This window comes from Myxine glutinosa, chromosome 8, assembly GCF_964187855.1.
Source record: "Myxine glutinosa chromosome 8, kmMyxGlut1.1, whole genome shotgun sequence".
NCBI lineage: Eukaryota > Metazoa > Chordata > Myxini > Myxiniformes > Myxinidae > Myxine > Myxine glutinosa.
The window spans coordinates 101583505-101607529 of record NC_136268.1 but is presented as its reverse complement, the minus strand read 5'-3'; the positions used below and the strand labels follow the sequence as shown (position 1 = coordinate 101607529).

The window sequence follows — 24025 nt, the reverse complement described above, 5'->3', positions numbered from 1 at the left end:
GAACTTGTTGTTGGAACTTGTTGTTGCAACTTGCTGTTGGAACTTGTTGTTGGAACTTGTTGGAACTTGTTGTTGCAACTTGCTGTTGGAACTTGCTGTTGGAACTTGTTGGAACTTGTTGTTGGAACTTGCTGTTGGAACTTGTTGGAACTTGTTGTTGGAACTTGCTGTTGGAACTTGTTGTTGGAACTTGTTGTTGAAACTTGCTGTTGGAACTTGTTGTTGCAACTTGCTGTTGGAACTTGCTGTTGGAACTTGTTGGAACTTGTTGTTGGAACTTGCTGTTGGAACTTGTTGTTGCAACTTGCTGTTGGAACTTGCTGTTGGAACTTGTTGGAACTTGTTGTTGGAACTTGCTGTTGGAACTTGTTGTTGGAAATTGTTGTTGGAACTTGTTGTTGGAACTTGTTGTTGAAACTTGCTGTTGGAACTTGTTGTTGGAACTTGCTGTTGGAACTTGTTGTTGGAACTTGCTGTTGGAACTTGCTGTTGGAACTTGTTGGAACTTGCTGTTGGAACTTGTTGGAACTTGCTGTTGGAACTTGTTGTTGGAACTTGTTGGAACTTGTTGTTGCAACTTGCTGTTGGAACTTGCTGTTGGAACTTGTTGGAACTTGTTGTTGGAACTTGTTGTTGGAACTTGTTGTTGCAACTTGCTGTTGGAACTTGCTGTTGGAACTTGTTGTTGGAACTTGCTGTTGGAACTTGTTGGAACTTGTTGTTGGAACTTGTTGGAACTTGTTGTTGCAACTTGCTGTTGGAACTTGCTGTTGGAACTTGTTGGAACTTGTTGTTGGAACTTGCTGTTGGAACTTGTTGTTGCAACTTGCTGTTGGAACTTGCTGTTGGAACTTGTTGGAACTTGTTGTTGGAACTTGTTGTTGGAACTTGTTGTTGCAACTTGCTGTTGGAACTTGTTGTTGGAACTTGTTGGAACTTGTTGTTGCAACTTGCTGTTGGAACTTGCTGTTGGAACTTGTTGGAACTTGTTGTTGGAACTTGCTGTTGGAACTTGTTGGAACTTGTTGTTGGAACTTGCTGTTGGAACTTGTTGTTGGAACTTGTTGGAACTTGTTGTTGGAACTTGTTGTTGGAACTTGTTGGAACTTGTTGCAACTTGCTGTTGGAACTTGCTGTTGGAACTTGTTGGAACTTGTTGTTGGAACTTGCTGTTGGAACTTGTTGTTGCAACTTGCTGTTGGAACTTGCTGTTGGAACTTGTTGGAACTTGTTGTTGGAACTTGCTGTTGGAACTTGTTGTTGGAAATTGTTGTTGGAACTTGTTGTTGGAACTTGTTGTTGAAACTTGTTGTTGGAACTTGCTGTTGGAACTTGTTGTTGGAACTTGTTGTTGGAACTTGCTGTTGGAACTTGCTGTTGGAACTTGTTGGAACTTGCTGTTGGAACTTGTTGGAACTTGCTGTTGGAACTTGTTGTTGGAACTTGTTGGAACTTGTTGTTGCAACTTGCTGTTGGAACTTGCTGTTGGAACTTGTTGGAACTTGTTGTTGGAACTTGTTGTTGGAACTTGTTGTTGCAACTTGCTGTTGGAACTTGCTGTTGGAACTTGTTGTTGGAACTTGCTGTTGGAACTTGTTGGAACTTGTTGTTGGAACTTGTTGTTGGAACTTGTTGGAACTTGTTGTTGCAACTTGCTGTTGGAACTTGCTGTTGGAACTTGTTGGAACTTGTTGTTGGAACTTGCTGTTGGAACTTGTTGTTGCAACTTGCTGTTGGAACTTGCTGTTGGAACTTGTTGGAACTTGTTGTTGGAACTTGCTGTTGGAACTTGTTGTTGGAACTTGTTGTTGGAACTTGTTGTTGGAACTTGTTGTTGAAACTTGCTGTTGGAACTTGTTGTTGGAACTTGCTGTTGGAACTTGTTGTTGGAACTTGCTGTTGGAACTTGTTGGAACTTGTTGTTGGAACTTGTGGTTGGAACTTGTTGTTGCAACTTGCTGTTGGAACTTGCTGTTGGAACTTGTTGTTGGAACTTGCTGTTGGAACTTGTTGGAACTTGTTGTTGGAACTTGTTGGAACTTGTTGTTGGAACTTGTTGGAACTTGTTGTTGCAACTTGCTGTTGGAACTTGCTGTTGGAACTTGTTGGAACTTGTTGTTGGAACTTGCTGTTGGAACTTGTTGTTGCAACTTGCTGTTGGAACTTGCTGTTGGAACTTGTTGGAACTTGTTGTTGGAACTTGCTGTTGGAACTTGTTGTTGGAACTTGTTGTTGGAACTTGTTGTTGGAACTTGTTGTTGAAACTTGCTGTTGGAACTTGTTGTTGAAACTTGCTGTTGGAACTTGTTGTTGAAACTTGCTGTTGGAACTTGTTGTTGGAACTTGCTGTTGGAACTTGCTGTTGGAACTTGTTGTTGGAACTTGTTGTTGGAACTTGTTGTTGGAACTTGTTGGAACTTGTTGTTGCAACTTGCTGTTGGAACTTGCTGTTGGAACTTGTTGTTGGAACTTGTTGTTGGAACTTGTTGTTGGAACTTGTTGTTGGAACTTGTTGGAACTTGTTGTTGCAACTTGCTGTTGGAACTTGCTGTTGGAACTTGTTGGAACTTGTTGTTGGAACTTGTTGTTGGAACTTGTTGTTGGAACTTGCTGTTGGAACTTGTTGTTGGAACTTGCTGTTGGAACTTGCTGTTGGAACTTGTTGTTGGAACTTGTTGTTGGAACTTGTTGTTGGAACTTGTTGGAACTTGTTGTTGCAACTTGCTGTTGGAACTTGCTGTTGGAACTTGTTGGAACTTGTTGTTGGAACTTGTTGTTGGAACTTGTTGTTGGAACTTGCTGTTGGAACTTGTTGTTGGAACTTGTTGTTGGAACTTGTTGTTGGAATGAATGGGAACATTCAAATGTTGGGTTTTGCTAACATTTCCACAACGTCGCTACAACGTTTCACTTTCGTTGTTGCAACGTTTTGCTCCAACGTTTTGGGGACATTCGAATGTCAAGTGAATCGAATGAGAATTCAGGAATTATTTCATTATTAACGATTAATGAAGTACTTATTTAATTAATTACATTTCTTATTACATTACAGTAATTACATTACAGTAATTACCTGAGGTAATTACAGTAATTACAGTTCCGGTAATTACAGTAATTACAGTAATCATTACAGTAATTGCAGTAATCTTATTACAGTAATTACATTACATTAACTCAGGCACCTTTTGAGTAAGGAAGCTGATATTTGGACATGACACTGACCAAGTGATGTGGCTGTCAAGGAAAATATTGATTTATTGATTAATCATTTAATAAATTAACTCGTTGATTTATAAATGACTTATTTAATTAAAATTCCTGAGAGATACATCTTCGGATGAAATACTTGCAGATTGGTTATGCTATGAGCCAATTGATTAAGGAAAATATTTTGTGATGGCCATATTGGCAATTTTGTGGCCATATTCGTGGCAACTCAGTTAGTGCCACTGCACCTTTAAAATGCATCCCTGCGTTCATTTTTCGATCGATTGAGTTGAAATTTTGATGTGCTGGGTTATGAGCAGCCATTAATTAATAGTAAAATTGTGAGTAATTTTGGGATTCCATTTTTGATAGAATGTATATGAGAATAACATCTATTTATGGATATGAGCTTCATAAAAGGAAATGAGGAAGTACAAAATCATCCAAATTTGGGAGAGGTCTTACACTGACTTCCCAGAATACTCTGCTCATGGATTTTATATATATAAACTTGAATTTTATCAGCATATAAATTGTGCTGTATGTATGGATGTGTTTTAGGCATAGATGATATGGGAAAAGAGTAAAGAAAATTTTGCTGGTTTGAACTATTGTGGGTTTTCAGTTCTGGAGTTTAAACAAAGTCACTGGTTAACAGATGAGAAAGGATAGTAAATAAATTATTCCCTGCTGGGCAAATTAAGTACGATATTACTAAGACTTATGAGAGCTATTGTTCCGCCTTACAGCAGTGGAAAATTATTGGAAAAAATTAGATCCAACATAATGAATCTATAAAAGAATGTGATAGGGATAATATCCTCAATTTGTACTAATTATTTGATTGTGGGTAAAGGAATTAAGTCATCGTAGTGGATTGTTAACAGCAGCCTGAAAATGTCCTGAGAGTGTGCATCCATGTAATCAGAAATCCCAGATTTGTTTTTGCAAACAACATTTTGGTAGAGGTCTTGTGTGGAACACTTCCTTGGTAGATAAAAACGGTACTGCATGCTGGCAGCCACTTTTGCGGCCAGTTAGGCCAAACAAATTGAGAGGAAATTGTAGTTAAATACGTAAGTTACACATGGCTATTTGTAAAAAAGGAAATTTGTTGAGATGGGAAACATTTTTTCGAAGGTTTATTAAGGTGTTATAATATGACATGTGGCAAGGCAAACTATTGGATAGGAAAATTAGATCTGGCTATAGAATAAATTTATTGACCCCTTGAAGTTAATCCTTCGAATCATTGTTTCACTGGCATTTTTGTTCACATTGGAAATAGTTTGGTAGAGCTTTGGTTAAAACCTTTGGTTGCGGTATCTTGGAACGAATTGATAAACCATAGGAGATTGATAAGAATAGAAACAAATATGGACCCAAAATAGAAAGTTGGAGTCATGCCTCTCATTGCAAGCAAGCACATGGGGCTAAGGTGGACGATCCCACAGAAAATGAGGCTGCACCTAGCAGCCCAGCAGAACATTCAGTGGTAGAAAAATGATAGTCGTGATTTACAGTCATTTGAATTACATTTTAACACCCTTTGCATTGATAAACATTACATTTTCAACATGTGATATTCCTACTTGGAATAGTGACATTTATTTGCCTACATGACATACAATTACCTGCTGATATTAATACAGCATGAGTGAAAAAATGTATCACAACTACACTCATGATCAGGGGATTGAGTTCAACCCCGGGAGATAGGGGGATCAGGGTAAGACAAATAATCTGATTATGTTACATATTAAGGGATTTTCTTTATTTACCTTTTAGGAAGCTTGTTAGTTTGGTATATAATGTTAAATGTCATCGACATATAACTATGTCATAGATATGAATATATACAAGGAGTAGCAGACTTGTTTGTTGGTTTAGTAGTTATATTGGCAATTGTTTTAGTGGTGGCTTGCTTGAAAGCCTTAGTGACGGTGTGTTTGAATAAGGTAACCAACAACACGATGATAACGCATGAAGTGACAAATGAGGAAAGAAATGTGGAACCAGAAAAGGAAGACTTTTATGGCGACATAAATACTGAGATTAAAAGACTAAATCAAGTGATGTTGCAAATGAATACAGTAGAATTAAGATAATGGCATAACGACAATGTTATGAGTTGTGTCAATTACAATATCAATGAACTCATATCACCACGAGTGACACACTGTTAGGAAAAAAAAAAAAAGAGGGAAAAGAAAAAGTGGAGAGGAATTATGGTAATAATACATTATGCTTAATTTGTTGGTTTGGGAAAATTGTTGTTGGGAATTAGGTATTCCCGTGTGTGATTGTAATCATATACAATGCTATTCTTAGTTTAGTAATAAAATACATACCTGATTGAATATTATTTGTGTGACGCATATAAATGAATATAACTTTTTGTGTTAAGGAAAAACAACAAATTGTTGAATGTGAAACTGTCGGAAGATATACATGATTATGCTGATTTCATGGTAAGATGTACCCTATCTGATTCAGTGTGTGCGGAAAGCAGATTCAGATATGACTGAGCATAAGGATAAGACGAGATCACATTTTGGAGGGATTGCTAACGGAATTGGGAAGAAGAAAGAAAGAAAATTTGTGGCTAAAAAATGAAGTTAATCGTGGCATACACCCTCTTTCTCAAAGAATGATGAAGACATTCTCCCGTGTAACTTGGAGATGAATGCTTACCTTCACCAAGGAAATTTATGTGACCATTTGCCTGGATCACACTGCAACATATGAAAGAAAGGCGATCACTTACTCTTGTTCGAAGACTTCGAACATTCACCACATCAGAAGTTGCAGGACAACGACATTTTACCTGCAACCTCTGTGAAATGCGGGGACATATGTTATTACTTCACCAACGTCCGGGGAACCAGCATGGAGCTGCAAAAAACGGCTGTGCCCTTGTCACAACAGCTGTGCACGATTCTGCTGGATTGCTCCTGGTAAGGACCATGAATGACCTGAACACCATGGTCCCAACATCAGTGTGGATGCATCCGGCATCCCTGTTCCACATCTTGCTGGCCAATCATGGTTCACAGCAAAAAGTGGCAAGAATGCTACATGGAGAGAAGGGTCAGTCTATGACTCCGCAGTGTTACCACAACAGCGAAATCCTACACGAAGTAGTGCAGGAGCTATGAAGAGAAAATGCTTCATACCTGGATTCAAACACAAGTGATCAGCCCTTCCTTTCAAACAAAGTCAACATTTGTGTGGAGGCAAACGTTTTTTGCCAGATGGTGCAGATGCTGTACAAAACTTGAAAATGAAGTGAAATTGTTGTATCTTGGTGATGGTGAAGTGTTGTTTTGAAAATATATTTGTGATGCAAATGCAATAGATTGAACGATATGGAAGAAGTCAATGACCAACGAAATGTTTTGTGATTCTTGCAGGATGACGGTGTATGCCTAAGGGAATTTGATTACCAAAGAGATTGATTGTTTACTTATATTGATGTTTAGATTAATGGTTAATATAAACAAAAACAAAAAGATGAGGGAATTGTGGAAGTGTAACTCAGTGTAACATATTGATTGGCCCTGGTAACTTATTAATTAACCTGGTAACAAAGCAGATACATTTTATGTGTATGAACAATGTAATCTCTTGAAACACCTGGTCAAGGCCCCAGGCTAGAGCACCCCCCCCTGCTGTGATTTCCATTTACACAGCAGGAGGGGAGCGAGCTGATGCCAGGACTCGGTGCGATGCATGACCTCGGGACATTAGCGGAGAGGAGATTAAGTCCAGTTTGGCGATATAACGAGAGCAAACGTTGAGTAAAGTACACTTGTCCTCAGAAGCCCTGCCCGACGGAACGATGGAATGAACGAGAACTTGCTACGTGAAGCGCTGACCGAACGGGAGGGTCGGATGGAGAGAAGGACCAGCGAAAAGAGTTAACCTGATCCATTATATTATGCGGTATCATTTTGGTAATTGGATGAAGTGAATACAGTTTAATAAACTAGACCTTTGTAACCTGTGTCCGGTCTTTGGAGTCCTGTGAGTCCCCCAGTACAAATTCCCTGACAGATGTCACCTGTTGTGCTGGTCAAAAAGAAGGATGGGACCACGCGGTTCTGCGTGGACTATCGCCAGCTAAACAACGTGACACTCAAGGACTCATATCCCCTGCCAAGGATTGATGACACCCTCGATGCCGTTGCGGGCTCAAATTGGTTCACAACTTTGGACCTCAAGAGTGGGTATTGGCAGGTGGAGATGGATAGGGCAGGGAAGGAGAAAACGGCATTTTCCACAGGTAAGGGACTGTATCAGTTTACTGTGATGCCGTTTGGTTTGTGTAACGCCCCCGCCACCTTTGAGAGATTGATGGAGCATGTACTAGGCGGCATGCCATGGCAATCATGCCTGGTGTACCTGGATGACGTCCTGGTACATGCCCAAACGTTCCCCCAGGCACTAGCTAATTTGGACCAGGTGTTCGGGTGCCTCAGACAGGCAGGGTTGAAGCTGAACCCGAGTAAGTGCACTTTGTTTGCAAGAGAGGTGGCCTATCTAGGTCACGTGATTGGCCGCGAGGGGGTAAAAACAGACCCAGACAAAATTAAAGCGGTAGAGGAGTGGCCCGCACCACGTACCATCAAAGAGGTGCGGGGATTTTTGGGACTCTGCTCCTACTACCGGCGCTTTGTGGCGAAATTTGCGGAGTTGGCCCGTCCCCTCCACCGGCTTACGGAGAAGGGGACGCGATTTAATTGGACACGGGAGTGCCACGAGGCCTTCCAAAAATTGAAGGGGTGTCTAACATCCGCACCCCTTCTAGCTTACCCCACTAGTGACGGGACATTTACCCTGGACACGGATGCGAGCCAGGAAGGATTGGGCGCAGTTTTGTCTCAGACACAGGAGGGCGTGGAGAGAGTGATTGGTTATTATAGTCGGGCCTTAAGTAGGCCCGAGAGAAATTATTGCGTCACTCGCAAAGAGTTATTGGCTATGCTGGCTGCCATGAACCATTTCCACCCGTACTTGTACGGGCGGAAATTTTTGGTTAGAACTGACCATTCCTCCCTGCAATGGCTCCTTCGGTTCAAGGAACCGGAGGGCCAAATTGCAAGGTGGTTGGAAAAGTTGCAGCAGTACGATTTTGATGTGGCCCATAGGGCCGGGAAGGCCCATGGTAATGCGGACGCACTCTCTCGGCGTCCTTGTCTGGGGGAAAACTGTAAATTTTGTGCGAGACACGAGGAGAGGGAGCAATTGGGCGATTCCGCCCCGATTCTCGTCGTCCGGGCAACCCGGGTGAGAGGGCCAATTTTGCCACTAACCGCGGACGAGGAATTTGGAGAGTTGGCTTGGAGCACGGCCCAGCAGGAGGATCCTGTTCTGGGGCCGGTGTTCCAATGGGTCAAATTGGGGCAAAGACCAAAGGGGGAAGAGGTCACCCCCCTCGGGGCACAAACAAAGGCATATTGGGCTCAGTGGCAGACCCTGGAATTGAAAGGCAACATCTTGTATCGCAAGTGGGTGGAGGTTCCCTCTGATCGAACTTCCTGGCTGGTGATAGTCCCTGACAAATTCAAGAACGTCATATTGCAACAGGTGCATGGTACCCGCTCCGGCGGCCATTTGGGCAGGACAAAGACAATATCTCGGGTCCGCCGGAGGTTCTATTGGGTGAATATGGGGCGCGACATACAGGACTGGTGTCGGAGATGCGACGCCTGTTCTGCCAAAAAGGGACCAGCACGGAGGATGAGGGCCCCCCTTCAATTACATCAGGTGGGGGCCCCCCTTGAGCGGGTGGCTATGGATATTCTAGGACCGCTGCCCCGCACCCGCCAAGGTAATAAGTATATCCTCGTTGTAATGGACTATTTCACCAAGTGGCCGGAGGCCTACGCCCTCCCCAACCAAGAAGCAGGGGTGGTAGCGCAGGCCTTCGTGGAAGGATTTGTGTGCCGGCATGGGATTCCACAGGAGTTGCACACCGACCAGGGACGAAATTTTGAGAGCAAATTGCTAAAAGATGTGTGCAGTCTCCTGTCAATTCGGAAAACCAGAACAACGCCTTTAAGACCTCAATCTGACGGGATGGTGGAAAGATTCAATCGAACTCTAATCCAACAACTGGCACTGTTCACCACCACCCGTCAGGATGACTGGGACGAACATCTCCCTTATTTGCTCATGGCCTACCGAACCAGCCAGCACGGGGCCACCGCATGCAGTCCAGCGTTGCTTATGTATGGGCGGGAGTTACGGGCTCCCGCCGACTTGCTATGCGGTCCCGTGCCAGACACAGTGGTTAACCCGCCGAGGGAGGGGTACGCACGTCACCTAGAGGAAGGCATGGAGCTAGTCCATGCCTTCGCCCGCCGCCAACTCCATCTGGCGGGGGAAAAGATGAAGCGCAGGTACGACGACCGGAGCCAGGGGAGTCAATACGCTCCGGGGATGAAGATTTGGTTCTTTAATCCCCGGAGGCGGAAGGGAAGGTGCCCAAAACTCACCTCCCCCTGGCAAGGCCCAGGAGTCGTCCTGTCGCAAATCTGTGACGTGGTCTTTAAGATCAAAATGGGGCCACGAGCCCTCCCTCGGATCGTCCACGCCGACCGGATAAGACCTTACACCGGCGAGCAGGCGCCCCCGTGGATTGCCTCGGCTTTAGATGCCGAGGCGGGACCCAGTACCTCTGAATAAGGGGGGGCTTATTAGTGCCAGAGGACTGGGGGATTGAGGAGCGATAGGCCCGGTGGGAGAGGGTGGCATCCCTGCCACCCTTCCCATGGTGGGGCAAAGGAGCAATAGTTTATGGGGTGTATGGCAGTGAAAACTAGCCCGGGTGGGTTAGGATATTGTGTGTAGGGATCTAGAAGAGATTGACATTAGGTAACGTTAAGATTAGTTAGTGACTGATACCTGTAGTGGGGACGCAGGTAGATTAGTATGGATGATAATGACGAGGGAGCGCAATAGTTTAAAGGGACGACTGGGAAGCGCAAGTTTCAGAAGGGAGTAGTTAGCTGAGATGATGCTGTGTGTGTGAGGATTGAACAAGTGTGATTGCACAGGTGTGCAACTGGACAGGTGTGTGGAGCAGTGTACGAGTAGTGAGTGTTGTGGATCAGCGCGAATGCGCTTGGGGAGAGAAGGGTGCAGGTGGCACCAGGTGTGAGAGCACAGGTGTGCAGGTACAGGTGTGTGGAGAGAGTTGGGGTGAGTGGTACGGAGTGGTGTGCATGGTGCGAAGGTGTGGATGGGGGAAGAGTGGACCCCTTTCACGAGCACCCGGGGCGGGTAGTGTAAGTGTTAGGTAGAGGGTGCAGGTAAATTGTGGTTGGATATTGGCATCTGTGGTGCGGTTGCAGAATGGTGTTGTGAATGGGTGCATTAGTGTTGTGGAAATGGCTGGGCGTGTAGCCTGTTAGTGTGTGTAGTTGGTTGAGCACTCCACCACTGTGAGGATGTCGGCCAGGTGAGGCCGCAGGTGGGCTCTGGGAGCCGGTAGAGTTGTGAGTGGGTGCCTGAGGATCCCGGGTGTGGATCGGGTAGCCCAGTGCCAGAGAGGGCACCGAGTGGGGAGAGCGCCAGAGGGCCTGCCCCAGTTAGTTAGGTTAGGGTGAGGAGCTAGGTAAGCTCGGAGGCAACTGCAGTGGTGGGGGTGTGCAGGTGGGTAGACCCGCTGGGAGAGGTACACGCCACAGCCCAGAAATTGTGCGAGGGCACCGGGAGATGAATCGGGGGAGTGAGACCCCAAATTGAAAAGCACCACAGTTTGGCCAATGGGAATTGGTTTTTAGAACCCATAGTGTAAGAGGGCCAATGGTTTGGCCGGAGAAAGACCCCGGGTAGTGTAAAGTTGTTAAAGTCATTTAGGCGATAGTTAGGATTGATGAACCTGTCGCACCATACGCAGCCACTTACCTGTGGTGATGATGATGACTCCACACCTGTGTTTTCTTTGTTTTGTTGCAGGAGATGAATCGCTGTGTGGATTTGTGAGACGCATCACGACGTGGATGAGACATTGGAGTGATTCCATCTCTCCCTCCCTAGGAGGGACTGATGATGAATTGGTGATGGCAAATTATGATGTTGAGTTGGAGATGGCAAATTTTGATGAGAGTTGAAAATGGCAAATTTGATTGGTTAGGAGGGAGAGAAGACGAATTTGGTATATGGGAGGAACGGGGAAGACAGTAGGGATGTTTGTTGATTTGTAAAGTAGATGTTTATGGGTAGTGTTGTGTTGTGTGGATACAGTAAGGGGTAAGGGAGGGGCCATGTAGGTTACCTGGTGTGGGGGGGCGTACGATAGGAACGTACCTGTCTCACCTGGTTCCCATGTGCCCCCAGTGTGCATCACCTTACATTGCGTGCACTTTTGCGCCCTTACCACCTTACTCACTTGTTTCTTCTTTTGTCTCCCACCTCCGAGGATCTGGCTTTGGGGTAGAGAGAGAGGAGAGAGAGGTGCTGGCTGCGCAGTTGTGGGCCTGCACTTTCGCTGTTTGCTGCCGGGATCGATACACCATATGGACCGCAATGTTTGTGGCCACCCACAATGGACCGCAGTTCGTTTGCGGCCAAGCACCACCCGGGGATGGACCTATGGGTCAACGTGGCACCTATGCCATACAGGTGAACCACGTTTAGTTGACACCAAGTGCACCACAAGAAGAGCAAGAGACACCTGCAGGGTTAGGGGTTGTCGCATTTATTTTTAATCATTGAACAATGGTGACTGCACCGGATGGTGCTGACTGTGTGGTGGGGTGGTGCTTTTGATGCTGGGAAAGGGTGCTCTGCACGTTATTAAAGGCCGTCGGCCACAGAGCACTCGTGGGTTGGTGTATCGATGTTGGCAAGCGCGCTCTCTCTATGCATAACATCTGCATGTGTTCCTCCAAAAACAGGTCCTGGATCGTAGTGTAAATAGCAGCGTAGTCGTGTAAATAATGCTCCCTACCGGCTGTATGTTTAGTTTGCGAATTCTTTCCGGATTCGGTTATCCTGTGGGTGTGTTTCTGTGAGGAGAAGGGTGCAACGTCGCAGGGGGACATATTTACTCATTTGTGAATATCTGTAAAACTGTCGCACTCAGGGTAGAGTTAATAGTAGAGGGAACTACATTGCGTGCCACACTAAAGTAGGTAAAAATTTATCGGGTCGGGACGCCCCGAGGGTAGAGAAGGGTGCAATGTTGCGAATATGGAATTTGGCCTCCATATCCGCTTGTAAATATTCCCCTATTTTCTCCAATACTCCCCAACTTTCCCCAATCCCCCATTCCCTAGTCCCATTGCATGTAAATAACAATCAGTAGAGCCGACCTTCCCCTTATTCCCCCATTAAATGTCGTGCCCAGGTCCACCGCACCACACGTAGACAACTTTCGGACATCTTCCTAGTTATTCTTAATCTATGTCAGTTAAGGCCTCGTTTCCATTAATTATGACTCTTCGTTGCACCAGAATGTGATTATATGGCATCAGTAGTGAGTTTAGGACCTTTCCCATACCTCCTCCCATCTTCTTCCCCAAACAACAACAATAACAACAACTACAACAACAATTACAACTACGACTACAACAACAGAGGGGCGGGGAGTGTGCGTCCTCACACCGGCTCGGTTACCCGCCATGACCATACGCTCCACGGCGTTACCCCGAAGGGGCTGGCTGTCAGCTCCTCGTCAGGGGCGGAGCCAGTAACCCCCCCGCACGCACCCAATGAGAAGCAACGTGCCGATTCCACGAGGCGGAGCTAACGAGCCGAGGGCGTGTCACTCCCCGCCGGATATACGCGGCCCCGCGCCGGATGTGACGTCAGATGCGCCCCCAGCCTGGAGAGAGAAGTCGCCACCCCTCGAGCGCTGCAATACCTCCACCGCATCTCTTAAACTGGACCGTACGTGATCCTGCCCTGAGCCCAGGTGCACCTGGAGCGATCGCTACCCGCTTTCGTTGCAATCAAACCCCCGTGTGAGTGAGCCTTGTCCCGTTTATTTGTCGTCTGTTGGGGTTAATATAAGCGTGTTTAAGTGCCCACCTTCCTATGTTTCCCTCTTGTCCCTGTAATCTAAACCTTCCGCATTATTGTAATAACAACCTTTGAGAACCGTATCCCTGGTGTCGTGTCGTATTAATTCCAGCCGTGTGTCTTCTTTTTCCTTCATTGGTCTAGCATAGCGCGATTAGTCAACGTTCGGGCACAATCGGGTAACTTGTGCAGACGTGGTCATACCATAAAACCGCTCGGTAAATAACATCCAAGCCACGTCTGTAACAATATATTAACATCACCAAGATGAGTAAACATGTGTCACTTGTTTTTATCCATTTTAGTGTGAGTTCAGTGAAGTATCTTCCAAAATCTATTATGGAGTGATATGTTGTGGTTCGATTAGTGATTTTGATATTTTGCACCCGAAATTCAATAATGTAATAATATTGTGAAACAGACCTCTGCAAACTTCACAGATTTTATTTAAAATTTTTTACATCATGATTGGATGGAAAATGTGGCCGACGTTCCAAAAATTATGTTTTTGGACTGTCAGGAATAAACTATCAGGAATATAAACGGCTTTGACCTCGCTTCACACGGTCTCGCCCGAATCATCGGACGGAGTTGCTTAATTTGTGGTTATAATTTTTTTTACTTCCGGTAGTTGTGTGGAGCAACGACTCTTAGCCTATACACCTCCTATGTGTAAATATATATGTATAAATCCAAGTTTCTCCACATCTCCTCATTTCAGTTAAACAATGCCAGCAGCCATTACGAGTGGGGTTGTGCGTCGAATAAGGGTCATAATTTGGCTCTAAGGGTGTCATCACACTTGAAGCCATGGCTGGGAGAAATCACGTATGAGGCCCCAATATATAAATTATAAACAAACCATTTACAGTGCACATATAATTTGTTGGATAGAAATATTGGACTGGCAATGGGATACATCATTGATGCATAAAGACTCAATTAAGTCTTTATGCATCATTAAGCAAATTTATGCAAATTAAGCAAGTCGAGACGGCCCGGGTTAGGGTTATGAGGGATGCGATAAGCAAAAAATGCCTCAAGGATGTCGGGTTTCCTCCCAATGTCTTTCAGTTTAGTGTTAAACACAGGGGTGGCTGCTTAAAATGGTAATTGTACGTTGGACAGAATTGACTGAATAGTTTTTGGTTATATTTTTTTTACTTCCGGTTAATATGGAGTTCGTCCAAGATGGAAAACCTCCTGGATTGGGGCGAATGATGTTGCTGTAACCTCTGTTATGTGACTCTTAACCCTCCTGGCAAGTTTGGTTGAGATTGGATAAATAACAACTGAATGCATCGCAGTCAGACAGACAGACACCAAATTGTGTGTTTTAGTATAATTATGATAAATTTAACTGTTTGTGACATTCCATTAATGATGGAGCCAAGTGGCTGAGCAATCCACAATGAGAGTCTAGACTCTAAATGATCTCTCCATTGTGGTTTTTAGTAGGCCTATGAGTGTGATGTTTTATTTCACTGATTGTTTGTAATAAGTTCCTTTAGATTTCTTATAAATGTTTGAACTTGTTTTGTAATATGTGTGAGTTCTGATAAATATTCTTTTTGTTGTTGTGGTTCAGTTTTTCCATGCTTGCGATGGTCCCACCGCACTCACCTTCTGCCTCCTGCGCTTTGAGCTCCTCGAGTACTTCAGCATCTACGGGCTGGCCTTGTCCATGTGGTTGTCTGTCCTCGGTAATGTACACAGACAGTTCCTCCAAACTCATGTGTATCCGTCTCTCATGAGATTGAAAGCCCTAAAGAGCTCCGACCTTTAATTCTGAGCAACCTTGTAAATTATTGACGTGAGTTTAAGAGTACAGTATTTGTTACTCTCGTTACACCGCTATGTTGTCATGATGATGCCGTGACCGTTACGTAACACCACAATGGCGTCCTCATGTCAGGACTGTTTAGTGGTATAAACATGGACCACAAATAAATTTGCCCTCTCCCATGGCATGAAATACCCCATCCATGTCAATGAAGGGGGGACCTGGATGTGATGCAATAAAAGAGGAGGAATCAAGGACTACATTACGCAAATAACAATGGGACCTTTTACATGACTACAGCAAAAAAAAAATTTTTTTGTGATGCAATAAAAGGATGTGATGGATGTGATGTGATGGATGTGATGTTTGGATGTTTGGATGTGATGCAATAAAAGAGGAGGAATCAAGGACTACATTACGCAAATAACAATGGGACCTTTTACGTGACTACAGCAAAAAAAAAATTTTTTTTTTTTTGGGGGATACAGGACACACTAATTGTTAAAAACAATCAAACAATGTATTGTACTTAGACGTACAGTGTTTAAGTTTTGCGAGATGTATCACATCCATGGACGTATGCCTTACATGTTTGACTGCCATCAGGTGTGGCACGGCTGGCGGAGCCTCGGCGTGGCGCCGCCGTCATGCTTGGGGCACTCACATGCGGCCTAAGGGTCGCACAGCAACGACATGGCTACGGAGTGTATTCGGGTCCACTTGGCAGTGCTATCTGCCTGGTTGCAGTAACGTTTGTAAGTCCATTATCAAGATTATCTACACAGTCTCGTATGAGTGCATCTGAATCTACCTTTCTGTGGCTTTGGGCTGTTCAAAACAACTACACTTGAGGCAGGAGCATCACATTTGCTAGGTGTTTTTGAAGTTTAACTGCTTTACGACCGTAGTGTTCAATAAACAATCGATGGTTCCTTTCACTGGCAGTACTTTGGTGCCCAATCATTGAATCCCAAATTTTACCATCGAGCTGGTGAATACTGTAGACCCCAAGTGTATAACCACAACTATCAATCCAATTAGCAGCAACACAATTATTGGTATTCTTACTTTAAATTATTCTAAATAATTATACGTATGTGGGCTTTACAATGTTTAATATTCATAGAAGATTGGGCATGGACAAAGAAGGGTCATTTCAATGGCTAAGAAGAGGTTGGCTCACTTGGAATGGCGAATGAATCATTATAAATGCCCAAGACCAAGGAAAATACACAAATGGCTTTCAGAAAATGGCAGGACTGAGTCAATCCGACATGTGTAGGTTCTGCAAGGGAGAAACAGAAAGCACGAGCCATATCCTGTTGGGAGGTAAAAACTCATGTCAGAGCATCAGTACACACAAAAGCACAACAAGGTATGTAGAGTAATCCGCTGGCACATCTACAAAAAAAAATCAATATCCCAGTTCTAGGAAACTCATGAAAACATGAACCAAAAGCGATAATTGAAAACAAGGAAGTAACGCTCATGTACGTCCTGATTATCCTATTGAGTGTCAACAATGAAAACAAAGCATTGCAACCAGATATAGTACTTAGGTACAAAACAAATAAAAGAAGGCATTGCTAATTTAGGTATTAGTAACCAGAGGTTTTGACATAAACAAGGCAGAAATCAGCAAAATGACCAAATACCAAGATCTCAAAAATGAAGTCAGAAGACCCTGGAAGCTGAGAGCGGCAAAATAATACCAGTGATAATTGGAGCAACAGGAATGATAAAGAAGAAACTTACGGATATCTTAAAAACCATCCCTGGGAATATTGTAGCCTGGTGTTGGCTTAGCGGTTAGGGTGCCAGCTTGGGATCCTAGGATCCTGGGTTTGAATCCCGGTCGATCGCTGAATTAACGCCAGGGGGCCTGTCATCCTTCTGAGGTCGGCAAATTGAGTACCAGTTCACTGGTAATTCCCTGTGTCGCAAGAGGTGACTAACAGAGTTGGCGGCAGGAAGGGCATCCGGCCGTAAAACATTGCTTCAAAAAGGGGACCACGGTGCCTGAAAAAGGCCAACCCCCGCTCTGTGGGGAAAAATGGCCTCTAAAGGCGGTTCCATTCCTGGGAATATTACAACAAACAAACTGTAGTTGGAAGTCATCTGAGACTGTGACGATCTTCAAAAGAGCCCTCAGAAAAATACTTTGAGAACAAGAAAACCTCACAACTTGACCATGAATCATGATCCCTTACTGAAACGGAGGTGGATATTTCGAGCCTTGGGAGGACTCGGTTTCACCTTCTGTAACCCAAATATGGAGATAACAAAATCAATGACACTTACACTCACAGCCATACCCTCATACCCACACATACACATCACACATGCACACACCATATTTTTTCCACTCCATTTTCATCCTTTTCCCTCTCTCCTGCTCCTCTTCTGCATAATGTCTTATCCCTGAATTGATTTTTCCCAGTGCCGATGGCTTATTAAATTGTTGTCATGTTTGGGAGTGTAAAGAAGGTGGTAATAATTAACCAAATATATATTCAAGATTGACACACGTGTGAAACCGCAGTTAAGAGAAATGCGAAGACGACGGAAGTTGTACCCAGATCGGCGTGTCTACCTGTTCCACGTCGCTCCGGGTTGTTGTGTCGGATCATTTGCTTTGGTGCTTCGATTCTTCATGCAGGTATGTGGGCAGGAACAAGGGAGTGTTTTCATTGCACCATCACATGCCATCTTTCATAACTGGTCTGTAGTAGGGGAATGAAACCCCTCGCCCCCACCCCACACCATGAAATAAAGGAATGAATGGTAGTGTGTGAGACCCAACACAGTTGTTGGTCCTTTTGTGTGTAGTTTCAGGACAGTGTGATCCATCGCAGTTGTTGGTCCTTTTGTGTATAGTTTCAGGATATTGTGACCCAGCACAGTTGTTGGTCCTTTTGTGTATAGTTTCAGGATATTGTGACCCAGCACAGTTGTTGGTCCTTTTGTGTGTAGTTTCAGGATATTGTGACCCAGCACAGTTGTTGGTCCTTTTGTGTGTAGTTTCAGGACCGTGTGACCCAATATAGTACATTTGTTGGTCCTTTTATGTGTAGTTTCAGGGCAGTGTGCCCCAGCACAGTTGTTGGTCCTTTTGTGTGTAGTTTCAGGACAGTGTGACAAATTCCTCTGAGTGGCTGGGTCAGTTTCGTAATGCCATTTGAACACAAGTTGCTTTTATAAAAGGGAAGTACATTTGACTTTTCTTTCCATGACGAGTCAGTTCTGTTCCTTTGGATCCAGGATTATTTGTGGTGAGAAGGAGTTTGGAGGGAGAAGGGAGGAATGTTGACATGATTGAGTTAGAACCTGTAGTTTTATCAACTTAAAGTGTTGTTCAACCAGTGTTCAACAATTCTCTTCAACAATTATGTTTTGATGTCTAGAGTGTGCTTGTGAGAGTCAACATCTCTCTGGCCATTGTCCGAGAGCTACCTCAGTGCCATAGAATCTGGCAATTCACCCAAGCTGACTGGCATGGACTGCAAGCTGCCCTGTCATGTCAAAACCTTCATTTCCACCTCTCCTGACATTAATACTGTCTGGGAATCCTTCCACACAAGCTTGTTTTCCCTTATGTACAGATTTATACCATCTCGTCTGCAGTTATCATACCTATCCTCTTGCCCTGGTACACAGAATTGTGTGGTGAGACAGCTGCCTTAAAACATCTAGCCTTCTCTTCCTGGAAGGTAAGTCCAACCAAAGGCAACCTCAGATCATTCGACATGGCCCGGAACAAGTGCGTGTCCAATCTCAGGAAAGGCAGAAAACACAATCTGTCCAACTTCAAGGCTGAACTTTCAAACTTGCCTCCATCTTCTAAAACCTGGGGGTGCCTTGTTAATTTTGTCTTCCCTCTCTTCAAATGGTACCACAGCTGACTCCGCTTCTGAGAAGGCTGAATGCTTCAATTCTGTGTTTGATTCCAAATCGTGTGTCTCCAACCCCTGACCCTCTGTATTTTGCACCTGAGAAGGTGAAGAAGTTTTCAGCAATCCTGAAATCTGATTCTGCAACTGGACCAGACGGCATCAGCCCATATGTCCTAAAAACATGCTCTCCTGCTGCTCTTGCACATCCTCTTTCTGCTCTTTTCCCCCTAAAATTGGCCCTTGGATCATCCCAGTTTACATGAAATCATTCCTTTTCACCAACGGCCTCATTTCAAATTACCAATTTGGTTTCAGATCAGGTCACTCCACCTTGGACATGCTGTTCCTGTTCTCCCAACAATGGATGGAGGCCCTCAATGTCAGACATGAGATCAGGGCCGTCTCTCCAGACATATCTTGAGCTGCCAATACAGTCTGGCATCCTGCCTTGCTCCCAAACTTTCTGCTTATGGCATGCAAAGCCAACTCCACACATGGTTTACTGACTTCCTCTACTCTCGTAACGAACATGTGACTCTCAACGGAATCTTTTCATCTCCACTCTCTGTCAAGACTGAAGTGCCCGAAGGCATAGTTCTGCAGGTCCCAGTCCTATTCCTAATCTTCATAAACGATCTCCCTGACTCTCTGGAAAATCCCCTTTATCTATTTGCTGATGACTCTACCCTTTGTCATGACATCCCTCATCCTTCAGATAGACAGGCTGCAGCCTCTTCCCTTCCTTCAGACCTTGACAAAATCAAAAACTGGTCAAACACTCGGAATATGTCCTTCAATCCTGACAAATTTCAGACTCTCTCTCCTTCCCTCTTCCCTCCTCTCCCTCCCCCCCCCCCCTTTGTCTCTCTCTCTCTCCCTCTTCCTCTTCCTCTTCCTCTTTCTCTTTCTCTCTCTTTCTTTCCGAAAGGATTGTATGGGACACCCTCCCATCTACTTTTCACAATCCTCTTGAGGAAATCCAGTCATTCAAACTCCTGGGTCTCACTATCCGCAATGATCTTTCTTGGATAAACCACATTAAAAAGTTGGCCTCCAAAGCCAGTCGCCGACTGTGCATCCTCTGTCGTACAAGGTCTTTACTTGGCCTATCTGTCCGTTGGCTGAGGAGGCGTATCGCATTGGGGTTCTCATGTATGTACTAATTGTGAATGTCTGCAGCTGTAGAGGAACACATGTAGAGTTTGAAACAGCAAGGATCTTACCTTGTGTAGCTTTTCTTGGTTAATTTATGCAGCTTTCTTTGGTTGGAAAAGCATGTGGGTCAATTTATGGAAATCCTAGCCACCTGGGGCAATTGATTAGGTTTGAACTGATTGGTTATTCCCTCCAATTACAGGTGAGATATGTGTTTGGGTATTCTTATATAGTATCAAGAGACAATTCTTAAGGGGTAGCCCTTGTATGATGAATTAGTAAAATGACAGGTGGCTGTACTGGTGTCTCTACAGGATTATGGCTATGCCTACATCCATAGTGCCCACCACATCTGCCTTGCCATCACCTTTGCCTTTTTATTGCCAAGCAGTGGTAAGACCACACTGGAAAGACCTCGCTTACCACCACGCCCTGGACGTCTGCAATGCCAACCACCTCCAAGGCCTCCTCCACCCTGCTTGATGCGTGTGTTACCACCTTTCCCCATTGCGCTCCCGGTGAAGGGGACTGGGAAGGAGGCACGAGGTGAAAGGATTAGAGAGACTATTGCACGTATGTGGTTGGAGAAAAGAGATGATGAAAACGAGGTTGGAGGTAGGAATGCCAAGAGGAACAGGCTTAGATGGTGTGAGAGTCGTGAGATAGGCAGTGAGGTGATGATGGAGGTAGACAGAAAGGCACAAGGTGTGAATAGGGTGTGCAAGCAGAAGCAGAGGTGTGTGCAGACTTGGTGGGGCAAAGGTATAGGTAATGAAGGTGTTGGTGCTGAGAGACGGGAGGAAAAAGGGAGTGGTATGGTTAGTGCAGTTCTTGGGAGAGAGGGGCAAAGAGAGCGAGTTTTACATCAAACAACCATATCACGGGCCATTGCTTCACTCGGACAACGGATTGTTTGAAATAGAAATTTTTTGATGATACTTTCTTTTGTTTTCCTCTTCATTTTAAGATATCCACAAACAGCTTCCCAATACTATTTGCAAAGTTAATGCCAAAAACTGTTTGACTGTCTTCATCCCAACCAATTGTCCAAAACTACTTGTATCTGAACTCTATTTCCTGTAAATTATATTATATATATATATATATATATATGAACAAAGTTTTTGTAATTTAGACATCGAATGCCACAATAGTGACCATCCACATGATTGCTGCATGTGGTCCAGATAGCTTAAAGCTTTGGTGTGTGTGTGTGTGTGTGTGTGTGTGTGTGTGTGTGTGTGTGTGTGTGTGTGTGTGTGTGTGTGTGTGTGTGTGTGTGTGTGTGTTTGAGAGACAGAGACAGACTGTTGAAGCTATTTTATAATGAAAGTAAGAAAAACACACAAGTCATACAAATAATAAAATAACTACAATTTCAAACACGTGCAGCCCAACAACAAGTTGATGCGGTCCTCCTCAGAGGCCTGCTGGACCTCTTGGAGAGGCTTGGAGAGGAGAGTGAAGCAGCTGAATGAGGTCGTGCTCCCCACTGTCAGAGCAGATGGTGGAGGCCGGGGTGTTAACGGAGTAGGAGAGTAGGTCTGCCAACACATTGTCCTGCCCAGGCATGAACTGTAGCTGAAAGTTGTATTGGTGGAGGCGTTCGGACCACCGGTGCAGTCGGAGCGGTCTGTGGCCCGTGCCGGAGGTAGCCAGCAGGACTGCGAGAGCTTGGTGGTCAGTCCGGAGGGTGAATGAGCGGCCATACAGACACATATGCCACCGTTCACAAGCCCAGACGCAGGCCAGCGCTTCACGTTCACCCACAGAATACCGTTGTTCTGTCGGGGTCAAGGCCCAGGAGGCAAAGGCGATGGGCTTCTCCACACCATCCTGCAGCTGTGAGAGCATAGCCCCCATGGCATGAGACCACATGTCTTAAATCGTTGTTAGGCAACAGGGGGGGGGGGGGGGCAACAAAACAAACTGAAAGAAAGATAAAGGAAAGGAAAAATGGAAATAAAAGGTTTAAGATGAAAAGCAAAAACCGATAGGGCAATGCCCAAAAACGACGAACCCTTACCAGTAATCACTTTGTGCTCTCCGGCTCTCTCTCCCGTCTCAACATACAGTATATGGGAAACACGGGGAAAACTCCACAACCAGACAGAGGGTGAACGGGGGAGGGGGAGGGAGGGGGGGGGGTGGTGGAGGGGGACCGAGCAACAACACAGTGCACTCACAGGCCTCCACAAGCAGACGCCATGACAGTACAACCAGTGCACCAACGGCCAGCAGGGGCGAGAGAGAGAGAGAGAGAGACAGAGACAGAGACAGAACGAGAACGATAACTTGTATTTTCAGTCCAGTGAATTTGAAAGTCAAACTTTAAATTACACAGTTAAATCTTTGTCCAAAGTACTATGAAGTAAATACTGTGTAGAACTCGGAGCAAAAACCAAGAGAGGGAAATCAGATGAAGAAAGCACGTGACCCATTTAATATACTTTACAGTTCCAGTGCAAGCTGCTTGTGTTAACGAAAAACTGAAAAGCTCATTTCTAATTGATGGATCTTGTAATAAGTCAACAAACAAAATTGAAAAGACTTTTATTCACATACGAGTCACATATGAGGGATAAAAGCAGCTCACTGAGGGGGTCGCCCATGTTTCAATGTATTGTTTGCAAACACGTGATCAGTGTCAAAATGTCAGAGTATTCACCAACTCCTCTTTCATGACCTTATTGTGTCCATGATTTCTCTGTATTTTTACTTCTTGCTTGTTGTTTTTGTTTTGATTTGATTTACAAATATATGATGTTTTAGAAATGTAGCACCGGAAACCTCTTGTATGTAAATATAATTGTAAATAATTTGGTGCAAAATATGTACAAATACTTTCACTTGTTTATAACAATACTACATGTATTTCACTGCAGGGTTGGGGTCATTATCATTGTCATTGTCATTGTCGTTGTTGATGTATAGCCCCGGACAGTTCTCTACACGGTTGGGGTAATTAGAGGAGATGTGGTTTATATTTGTTTAGTTTTTACAATAAAGAGAAAAAAAAAAAAACTCAAGTCTTATTGAACGTTGTTAAATTTGAATCAAGTCCCTCAACACCTACCAGTCTACCGTCATCTATATATATAAAACACAGTTTGTGTGTGTGTGTGTGTGTGTGTGTGTGTGTGTGTGTGTGTGTGTGTGTGTGTGTGTGTGTGTGTGTGTGTGTGTGTGAGTAATGTTACCGATAGACTCCGAAACGGAGAGGCTCACGTGCTTGATATTTGGCATAGACATGGCCATTGAGCCTGGGACGAACATGGCCGAAACAATATTTGACGAGATCCATATTTTTCTCAGCGCATTTCAGCGAAGTACCCGCTAATCTCAGCCAGTGCGAGCAGCTCGCTGATTCGCTCGGAGCGATCACGTGATGTTCCATCCCGTCATACCGACTCACACGTCACACGTCACACGTTTGCACGTAATTCAGGGCGAAAAGCCATTGCGTTTTTTCACCTTTGCGACCGTGTTTTGTGTCGATTTTGTGCGATATGAATTAAATTTTAATTCATATTTTGTGTTTACGAATTCGAATACGAAGGATTTCCCCTTTCGATTTCGAATACGAATCGAATACGAGCTTGAGTCGAGAGGGCGAATGTGCGGGTTGGGAATGTGCGGGTCTCCCTTCCCCGCCCGACAACGCCGGTACTGGAGGACGTGGGTCACAGGATCGGTGAGTCTCCAAAATCCGCTTCATGCTCTTTCGAAGATGCAGGACGATGTCGCGATTGTTGTGCTGCTCTCCGACCATGAGAACTGCAACGTCATTGTTGACTGCCTCTCCCCCTTCCGCCTCCCCCGTCCCTCCTCCCCCCCGCCCCCTCCCCTTCCCCCGCCCCCTCCCCTTCCCCCCACCCCTCCCCCTCCCTCACCCTCCCCCCTCCCATCCCTCACCCTACCCCCTCCCATCCCTCACCCTACCCCCTCCCCCTCC

At 44.8% G+C, this 24025-nt stretch overlaps 1 protein-coding gene and 1 long non-coding RNA gene across 2 annotated transcripts in view; both read left to right on the top strand.

Annotated features, from left to right (window-relative positions):
- LOC137432798 (protein myomaker) overlaps window positions 1-21438 on the top strand; it is a 43922-nt gene extending 22484 nt beyond the window's left edge. The window contains exons 2-5 of the mRNA XM_068125009.2: window positions 14828-14942; window positions 15629-15777; window positions 17565-17681; window positions 20385-21438. Coding sequence (XP_067981110.2) covers window positions 14828-14942; window positions 15629-15777; window positions 17565-17681; window positions 20385-20987 — 984 coding nt within the window. The 3' untranslated portion in view covers window positions 20988-21438. The remainder of the gene's footprint in view (window positions 1-14827; window positions 14943-15628; window positions 15778-17564; window positions 17682-20384) is intronic.
- Window positions 21439-23723: 2285 nt separating this feature from the next.
- Window positions 23724-24025, top strand: part of LOC137432780 (uncharacterized) — a 20370-nt gene continuing 20068 nt past the window's right edge. Inside the window, exon 1 of the long non-coding RNA XR_010985566.2 lies at window positions 23724-23764. This is a non-coding gene — a long non-coding RNA (uncharacterized LOC137432780). The remainder of the gene's footprint in view (window positions 23765-24025) is intronic.